The sequence below is a fragment of the Echinops telfairi genome, unplaced genomic scaffold (genome assembly GCF_000313985.2).
Source record: "Echinops telfairi isolate 266 unplaced genomic scaffold, ASM31398v2 ScPeMD7_7467;HRSCAF=8505_1, whole genome shotgun sequence".
Taxonomy (NCBI): domain Eukaryota; kingdom Metazoa; phylum Chordata; class Mammalia; order Afrosoricida; family Tenrecidae; genus Echinops; species Echinops telfairi.
In genome coordinates this window covers 13,792,074-13,802,221 of record NW_022111368.1, presented here as the reverse complement: position 1 = coordinate 13,802,221, position 10,148 = coordinate 13,792,074, and the positions used below count along the sequence as shown (strand labels likewise).

The 10,148-nt window shown below is 44.9% G+C and overlaps 1 protein-coding gene across 4 annotated transcripts in view; it reads right to left on the bottom strand.

Annotated features, from left to right (window-relative positions):
• The window catches only part of UPF3A (UPF3A regulator of nonsense mediated mRNA decay), a 28,090-nt gene that overhangs the window by 1,674 nt on the left and 16,268 nt on the right, over positions 1-10,148 (bottom strand). Inside the window, exons 8-9 of one of the 4 annotated variants that reach the window (XM_004704426.2) lie at positions 5,404-5,564; positions 2,975-3,272 (exon numbers count right to left, since the gene is read on the bottom strand). The exons of 2 other annotated variants lie outside the window; for them this stretch is intronic. In XM_004704426.2, the coding sequence (XP_004704483.1) occupies positions 2,975-3,272; positions 5,404-5,564 (459 nt within the window). The remainder of the gene's footprint in view (positions 1-2,974; positions 3,273-5,403; positions 5,565-10,148) is intronic. One more of the 4 variants, XM_045283896.1, reaches the window with a different exon arrangement.

The following is a 10,148-nucleotide window of genomic DNA, read 5'->3' as shown; positions in this document are numbered from 1 at the left end:
CATCTTTCCCTGACAGAGACCCTAAGACTGCAGCCCTGCTGCTAACCACAGCACCACCAGGGATCTTTATGAGGGATTAATACTCAGATTTCCGTGCCCGTCTCAGAACTTCAAGTTGACCATACAAGGTGAACACGAGGGTGCAACAGAATCAGGCCTGGACTCGCAGCGAGATGGCTCCTCAGATCTATGGACTACTAGTTACTGACGTGAGCAAGGAACAGTTTTCGGTGGACCATTCCTATCCACCAGCCAAGACGGTAGAACTGTGAACTGTTCCCTTTGTAGAAGACACTAACCCATCATCTTATTAAACTCTTGGATGCGGGGAACAAAAGCGATGGGAGTACAGTGAGAGGCAACTGCTTGAGGGCAGATGGACAGAAACAGCCAGGGAGGCATGGACTACTTCTGAAGGTTAAGGTCAGTAACATAAGGATGACTGTTCTTCTTGGAGGAGCCAGCCTGTTGTGGGCACTAGCACTGAAGGAGGGAAGAGGAAGGCAACTTCCTCCCCTCCCCTCCACATCAGGTCAGTGGAAGTTTATAGGCAGGTAAAGCAGCTTCCCCCTTAAACACGACTGCTTCATCTGCCTTTAGATGGCCACCACTGCAGCCTGAAGACAGGCTGTTGCATGGGTGTGTGCAGTCCAGGTCTCCCTGTTTCCTCTCGCGTCATCCTAGCTTTCATCTATTTCCATCTTGAGTATAAAGGTCCCTACGTATGGAATGTTTCTGCTTGGAGGCCGGGAAAGAGGGGGCTTAACAACTTCTTCTTTCCCCTAAACACAAGCTTGGCCAAGAAAAGGAGAGGGAAAGTGCTCGGAGGCGCTGGGTGGATGTGACAGCCCCAAGAGCAGACAGACACGGACTTCACACTCTGAAACGAGCACTAGAAAACAGCGGGTGGCTCTTCTGCCCGAGGCCGCCTTCAAGTACAGAGGGTCCAACATCTGACCCTAACAAGGTATGCCGTAAAACCACCTGTAGGCCTAGACTGTGGAGAAGGTCCAACCTACCTTGCACTTACTACTCAGGGGTTAGTGTTAGTACACAGAACTCTCTTGTCTACCCGTTCTTAGGTGCAGTTGAGAGAAGGGAGTCACATTTATGTCCCCTGAGTTATGGTTACTTCAGAAATCTGATTGGATTCATTTCAGAAACAAATTATTCTCTGCTCTGAATTTTGTTGTTGTCATGTGTTTTCAGTAATAGAACGTACGATAAAAGCAAGGGATAAAAAATTAAGGTGATAAGGATTTTGAAGTAATTTGGGGGGGACACATGTCCATGTGGACACTGGGGGCAGGACTGGTGGGATGCGGCCTGCTTCTTCAGATTCAGGCCATTCACAGGCTCCGTGTGGTTGGGGTATGTATCACCACTGGGCGAGCCACCTCCCAATGACTTTGAGAAGCTGAAAATGTTGGTAGTGCTCTAGGTCCTATGGGTCCTGAGAAGGTTAAGTTGTGTCATTCACTACTGCTAAAGGGGCAGTTGAAAACAAACATGCACATACACAAATTCCCTGTCCCCAAAGACAGCTGGGGATAAACGAGGACTGAATACCATTTGTCCTACTTCTCTGAGGAAATGTGATCTCAATAAGTAACATGCATACACTTCTGAAAGAAAAGCTGTTTGGATGAGAATGGTGAACATTTTAGAAGAATTATTTCACTTCTAAAGTGAATGGGAAAGAAGAAAAGAGCTTCCGACGACTGAAGAGAGACCTGTTTGGAGTACTGTGACTGTACACGTTGTTTTGGCCAGGAAGCAGCAGCTTCAGAAACCCTAATGGTAGAACACACCTGTAGTACATTTTTACTGGGTTTTGAGTTGAGGGATTACACCGTCGCTCTCCTATCCAACCAACTCCATTCTTTTGGGGCTGATGATCTCATTTGGATCTATCCCATCTTCTTTTTCCCAGCTCCCCTCCAGGTATCCCAGGAAAGGAGATCAAAGGGAATGAAACTCAGTCTTATTCGGCTTTGCATTAAGAAGATCTTTGAACTTGCTTTGGAGCCATTCCTGGCTTCTATCTCTGATACGCGTTTCCAACCAATGGGCTGAGAGCTCTTCTCAGTGTGGCTGAACCTGTCTCCTGCTCTCTGCAGCCCCTGGTCCACTGCAGGTGGGAGGAAGCGGGCCGGGGGAGGGAACAGCTGCCGTGCCTGTGCGGGTCTAACACAGGGGTTTTCAGGAGTCAGTCGATGATTCACTATGGATGAGAAGCACTCTTTACAATGTCAAAGGGAATCTTTGACATTCCTTGCTCGGGGGCACAGTTTCAGCAAATGGTGGTGGAATGATGCAAAAGGAGAGTGGTGAGGGCAGTACCCAATGAGCATAAGCCATGCCACTAAATGTATGAAAAAATGGCTATTTGGGTAAAGATTTAAAATTTTATATATATATAAAAGTTCCATGAAATGCCATTAATATTTTCTTCCCTAAGGGGTAAACGCTATAATCTTTCCATGACTGAATTTCCAGCAAATGGTGGATGGCAGCTTTGGCTTCCCTGCCCTCAGTTACGGTTTGGTGTCTAATCCCCAAACTCCCAACCAACTGCCACCCAGTTGACTGACTCACTGCCACCCTGGAGGACGGGTGGCAGCCCCCTCTTCTCCCTCAGAGAGGCGGGGGTTTCAACTGCTGGCCTAGGAGTTGGCAGCCTACCGGGTGCCCGCTGTGCTACCAGGGTGCCTTGGTGTCCCACCAGCGAACACACACTTGCTCCAGCCAGTAGCGACCCCGACACTCTCTGCTCACTAAGACAGTGCTCGACGCACGATCTAGCGGGGAATCAGACCTCAGGGGGCTGAGACCTACAGACACCTATGCAGACGTTCCCTTCTTTTCTTTCTCAGTAAAACAACTGCTGCCTGGGGAAAAGCAGTGGTTAAAGACTACCGAGGGGGCGGCCTTGCGTTAGTGAAGGGAAGATTACCCTACATGAGTGAAGGACCTTATTCCTCATGCGCTCCTTCCTGGATGCCACGTCATCATCACTCTGCTCCTCTTTCCCCAGTCTCTCTACTGCCTCCACAGTGAAGCTGCCGCTCTGCTTCCCTTGCTTCCCTCTGTCCTGGGAGCATCCTTTCCCCCACTTCAGCTCATCTTCGGTCCTTCTCAGACTCTTATCAAATTCATAGTGCGCTCTATGCTTTCTGCCATCCTCCAAGTGGTATCTTTGGGTTTCAAGTTCTTTGTCTCGAACTCTTCTCTCCATATCCCTTTGTTCTTTATCACTGTCATTGTGTGACCTGTGGTTCAATATAAATCATTAGTATACCTATGCACACAGTGCTGCTGGATTACTTGCTTTCCTTTCTAGACTGTAAGATCCGTAGACAGGGACTATATAAGCTGCTCATCAGTATACTGCCTGTGTTTGCACAGGGATGGGCACATCATAGGCATTCAATTAAGAAATCAATGAAAAGAGGGATAAACAGAAAGAGAGCGTGTATATCTGTTGTGATACTGAATAACAAACGAAAATAGGTATTATGATAAGATACCTAAGGAGGCTTCAAAAAGTTTATGAAAGAATTTCATTTATCTTTTGATTTTTTTTATGAAGCCCACTCTTGTGTGTGCATGTGTATTCTAAATCCCAATCACCCCACCAAATAAATAGGATCCCCTCCAGCTTAACAGTTAAAGCAATGGGGGCTAAAAGAGGTCCAGAGTAGCCAATTAGGTGACAGAGCCCGGACAAACACCCAGCAGGGCCAAAGCTGGTATGGGCAATTTAGTTTCTGCTCCAAGCAGAACTAAGTGAACAGAAATTCATAGTGCTACATTGATTAAGTTTTTGCACAGATCAAAATATTAAGTGGATAGTAAATAAAATATTGCAGTTTAGTTCATTTGAGTCCTACAGCTTTCTCCCGCCAAAGAGCAAAGCGTCTCATACACTATGTGTGGTTCCTCCTTCTGTCAGAAGGAGCAGCATGACTGGGGGGTTGGGGGAGGCGGGGCGGGGCAATAGGGATCTTTCCAATCAAAATATGAACCTACGCCAGAAGCATGGGAATGGGCTTATTTCTAATAACACAAACACTAGAAACACAACCTTTCAGACCAGACACAACAATGCTAAAAGATAATGGATTTCATAATCATACCTGAGTTAATTTTATAAAGAACCCAATAAACCATTGCCTCCCCACAGACACACACAACCACGTTAGCCAAAGTGTGTGTTAAAAGATGATTGTAATTCTGGGAAAATTACACAACCTTGCTACAAATTCTTCAAATTAAAACCCTGCTTCCAACTATAAGCTCTTGAGTAGAACAGTCTGGAAGGCAGGAGGCACTATGGAAGCCAGATCCGGCAAGTGGGCAGCAGCTCTGTGGTAAGGATGACAGACAGGACTGACGATCCTGGGGGGCCCATGGCCCACAGAATTCTGTGGTCACCAAGGACTGGTGATGCCAGCCGGCATGAGGCCCAGTGGGGCTGTGGCGGAGGTGACCCAACCCTGAGGACTAGGGAGCAGAGCAGCCCCTGCTGACTGGCTGTCAATCCACCACACAGCAGAGACGGCATGCCTCTCCTAGTCACAAAGCCCTGCTCGCGCTCTCTCTGTATGGGCTGGACATCTCGAGCAGGCAAAGGAACAGAACCAGGCAGCGATGGGCATTCTACATGGGAGACACCCAGGATTATGAGCCGCTGGTCAGATCCAACAACTGAATGAGATCAAGGACAATTTTAGGAAAAGAATTACCCCTCTTAAAATGATTCCATTTCAGCATCAAAAATACTTTCCAAAAGGACAGCTATGATGGCAGAACAAAAAATATAATTAGCATCATTGATTGGAAAGTTGCTGCACTGGTGAATATTTTGGTGTGTATACTTTCACACAATTAAAACAACTTCCTAGTCTTCAAAAAGGTTAGGTCTCAAATGTCAAATTCTGTAGATTAGTAAAGGAAGGACCAGCCATAGCTGAGATCCGACCTAGCAGTTTGGATGATGATAAACATGATATCTCAGAACCAAATTACAAAGTGACTAAAATCATGAAGGAACCTGGGAGGACAAGTCTTGAGGCTCTAACAGGCAATAACAGGAGAGCTGAAAGAAAGACAAAGGAGAAAAGGAAGAGACGAGCGAGAGACCAGGAAGGAAACAGCAGAAGAAACACGTCCTCTGAGGTCGACAGGCTGAGACTGCGGCTGAATGGATGAATTACCGTAAGTTCTCGGCAGGACTGATGTGACTCGAAACCAAACTCTTGACAACTATATGCCAGTTCGATTTCTGAATTGCAAAGGCAGTATAAATAAGAGTGCTACTATTGACAGAGGACACTGAATATGACTTGTTAACAAATGTCTAATGTTTAATGTGGTCATAAAAACAAAACCACGACTCACTTTTCCTTGAGCTCCTTCAGGGAGCTTTCTAAGGGCTTGGATTTTATGGCAGCACAGCTAGGAACTTTCCCCCATTTTCCATCTCCAATACCAACTTCCTCTCCTCTTTCTTTTAGTTTCTCTGTGGCTGGCTCCTCGCCCTTTTCTGGTTTCTTAAGAAGCTGAGAAATTATAATGTTAGTAAAACATCACTTTAAAAGTATTTTATACAAGAAATTGTTTAATACATATTTAAAGGGGGGAATGCCAGAGGGCAGAGCAAGTAGGAAAGTGGACGCTCCCACTGACCTCCTCAGCAACAAACCGCTGAACCATTAGCAAACACAAGCACACACTGGGCCCTCAGGGCTCCAGATGGCAGCTGCGGTGCCGGAGAGCCATGGGGAGTCTAGAGGCTTGGGAAAGGATGGTGGGAACATCAGAGCCTAGGGAGAAGCTAACTACCGGCACCTGGAGTGCTTGCTCACTGCAGCCATTTCAGGGGCCGGGCAACAACCCCAAAAGGACAATAGAAAGGGAGCGCATTTGAAGAAATGAGTTCTTAACTCATCTGACTAACAGTGACCCTATGAGTTGGAATCCACACAATGGCAGTGAACTTGGGTTGGTAGTTTTAAAAAGGAATTTTTAAAGTGGCACCAATGGGCTGTGGGAGTCCTTGGGCCACCCAATCTGGAGGAGGAAGGGGGAGCCTGCAGCAGTGTGACGGAGTCCTGCTGAATGAGGCTGGGATGGATGGGCACTAGAGGCAGGAGGAAGTGAGCAGAGTAACGTGGACAGGAGAGTAACACAGGGGAACGGCGGACAGCTGCTCCCTGTCCACACTGGGACACCAAGGGAGAGGATACACATGAAGTACAGAGAGAGCTCCTAAGTTCACCACAGGAAAGCTGACCCCCACTGTTTAAATCCGCATCCATGACCAAATAAACCTCACTCTCCACACAAGCACATTAAGTGCAGAAATAAAGCATCCTGACTCCTGAATCAGCACTGAAAACCCCAAAAAACCCTAAAGAAAAGAGCACTGTCCAGTGATTCCCAGAAGAACCCAAGCTAGGGGGGGGGAGCTGCCCTATGAGGCTCCCAAGACTATGAGTCCCTGTGGAGGCAGGTTACCACATCTCTCTTTAAGAGTGGTTCATTGGGGCAGGCCCTGCTCTTTTCACGGACAGTTTGGCTTTTGACTATTGTGCCACCAGGGTTGCCAATCAGTAAAGTTCACACACACACACAAAAACAGAATTCAAAACTAAAAAAAAGATAAAAAAAGAATGACCCAAGTTTGATGAAAAATAGTAAAACACAAAATCACAAGAGAAGATCAATTAAAAGCAAAACGTGAAGAAAGTGGACTCTCCTCCTGAGGAGGTCAGAACAACAGACAAGGACTGCGAGGGTTCAAACCGTGGCACTAAATACGTGTACAGAAAGCGTGAAGCACGCTGCCAGGAACAAACTAAGAGACGCACCAAGGAGATGGAAAACGTCCAAGACAAACATCCAGAGAGAAGACAGGGCAAGGGAACTAGAATACAAAGTAATGTAGAACTCAAGTGAAGCAGCAAATGAAACGAACAACCCCAAATTGGGATTAGGTTAATTTAAGAAACCTAACCTTAGAACTGTTGGCACCCCAGAGCACCATGACAACCATAAAGGATGGAAACACGTTTCCCAGAGATGACCACAGAGAACGTCCCAGATTGGGACAGAGAGCCAAGCCTGCAAGTACAGGGAGCTACTACTGAGAAGACACACAGAGAGATCAACTTGGTGCCTTATCTCAATACAGTTCTTAGGAACTAAAGCCCAACGGACTCTGAGAGCAGCAGGAGAAAATGCAATGGAACACCCGAAAGGGCGTTTCTAATAATCCGTGAGGGGTTCTTGCCACAAACTCTAGAGGCCAGAAGAAAATGGAGACATATAAATACATAATAAAAATAACTGCCTACCAAGAATTGTTTACCTAGCAAAGCTGTCATTTTATACTGAAGGTCAAATCAAGACATTCTTTAGCAAAAATAAAGTCTGTGAATTTGCCACTACCAAACCAGTTTTGCTAGTATCACTGGAAAGGCAAGTACATTACATAAATAATTGTATATATACCAGGAAAAAAATTAAGCATAAGAATGCACAAGAGAGAGATTTCAAAAACAACAACAACAACAAAAAAAAAAACATGGACAATTGTAAGGACCAAGCATATGATCTTTTCAGAGAATAAATTCAATCATTAAATCCCACAAACAATACAATGCCAAGTTTGTACAAAGTAATCACAACGCAAACTTATCAAATACAGGTTGTATACTGATGTTACTGCAGACACAGCAACAGAAACAGGGTAGGGAGGAACATATCAGGAAGAGATTATGCTAGGTTACGCATCAATTCTTGTCCATATGTTGAGTGCTGTTGCAAGTATAAGTTGTTTAATGTGGTAAGGAAATCATTAAGAAAAAAGCGTTTGGTAGAAAAGATGAAAGCGAAAATGCTTAGCCCAAGAGTTCAAGGGTCCAAGCAGCCAAATACAAACAAAACCAGAATTTTTTTTTTTAAAGAGGAAGAAACGAAACAAGTAGCAAGATGAGTGAGGTATAGCTTTAGTTTCCAGAAGTAATTTAAAAAGTATATGTCTGAATGTCTCAAGCTTCTTACTAAGACATAACTGCTGGTCTCTATTTGTCAGGGGCAAAATGGCAAGGAGGCGGCAAACAAGCTCAAAGAAGAAACAAATTTATACAAATCACAACTTCCTTTACCTTGAGTCTGAAGACCTAGATGCTATCCTTCTACCATCACTGACCATTCGGACTGGTTCACAAAAGATAGTCCCGGAAAAAAACAACTGCCTTTGAGTCCACTGTAACTCACAGTGACCCCCAGAAGAGACAAGAACTGCCCCTTGGCTCGCATGGAGTGGCTGGCGGTTTCAAACTGCTGACCTTTCGGTTAGTAGCCCAACATGCAACCTACTGGGAAGAGAGAAAGAAAAAGAGCCAGACACGTTGTCACAGGAGAGAAGAGATGACTTTCTGAGACTTACTCTGAGATACTCTTTCAACCGAGAAGTGACCGCCTTTTAGAGAAGGCCAGAGAGCACACAAACTAGAGGCTACCGCCCATAAGACTTGTAATCTCACACTCTAAAATTAATCTTAAAAAATTCAATCTTAAAATCTCTACTTAAAAAGCATCTATATGAGTCCAACAGGCCAGTACTCTGGAGCAAAGATGAGAAGATAAGGGGCTGAGAACCGACAGCCCTGGAAACAGAACAGGAAACACAGAGAGAACGTGGACACTAATGTGAGAGGACTGAAAAAGTGTGGGAAATCCAATTTTTCCATGAGCTTTTAAAAGTATTCTTGTAAATGTAATGTTATTGAACAATTTATGCACATTTTTCAAAGAGGAACTGAACATGCTGTGTACACTTTGAATCAAAACTCAAAAAAAAAAAAAGTTTTAAAAGTAGGTACCAAAATTGAGCTCAAATGTTTGAGTAGCTAAAATTTTAAGTTAGGAGTCCATGGGACAGGTGTTTGATTCAATCCACAGTGGCGCATTCAGTCAACGCAGTGATTTGTACCTAGCTTTTGGAGAACAGCTAATATGAAGAAAGGGTGTTGATGCTAATGAATAAAAAGTGATGCGGAATAGAATGATCCAAATTCTATTTATATGTTAATACGAGGTTAGGTAAAAAAGTACTGCTCCCAATCACAGCAAGTTCTATTACACAAAATATCAAAACATAAGCCTATTATTTTGTCTTCGTATCTCTGACACCTAGTTCTTCTACACACTTCTGAACCTCCCTCAGAGACGCGTGTGCTCTCCCATGTACACCATGTCACAAAGCACTTCTGCTATTCTCGAGGGACGACAATTGGGTTCTTTCCCAATGTTTTCTGAGCTTGGGCGACAAAAAGAAGTCCAAAGGGACAAGCTCAGGGCTGTAGGTTCAAGGGGGTAAGGTTTCCCAAGGGAACCCTCCTAGAATGGCCCTTGTTACCCTCCAGCAGGCGCACTGTCACCATGGGGAAATTCCTTCTTGGCCCCTTTCTCACCTGCGCAGTTTTACATTTTCTTTCGAGTTCGCACAGTAAGCCTCATGATGGGCCTGCGTCCTTCAAGTAATCTACTGAATCCTCCAAAACGGATGCCAGAACCATCCGAGCTGACTGGACTTGACTTTAACCAACCGAGCAGATCCCTTTGGAAGCCACTGTTTCGACTGGCCCTCGTTCACTGAATTTCACTGGTAAATGTAAGACTCTTCTTCAGTTATAGTTAATTCCATAAACCTGTTTTCATTCATTTCGATCTTTCCCACACGCCTGATGGAAAGAGGAACTCTTTGATGTTGGCACAGATCCCGCCAGAGGCTTGCTGAGGCCGATGTTGACGTAAAATGGACAAGGATGACCCAAGAGAGATTCCAATTCAATGGCTATGACACGAATGGTCCTTCTACAGGCTTCTTCCATCGGTTTCTGGATTTCAGCCAGAGGGCCTCCATTCATCAAAATGGATACTCTTCTCTTGGCTCATCTTTGAAATCGTCCCATCGTACCTTAAAATAGTTGATCCATTTAAAAACTGTTTTATGTAGGGTAGCAGTCACACAAATTCACTGCAACACTTTTTGTGTTTTGGAATACTTTTTGATTTGGGAAGATGTCCATGTAGTCTGTTAAAAATTTATGACATGCCATTGTAAATAGTTCCCC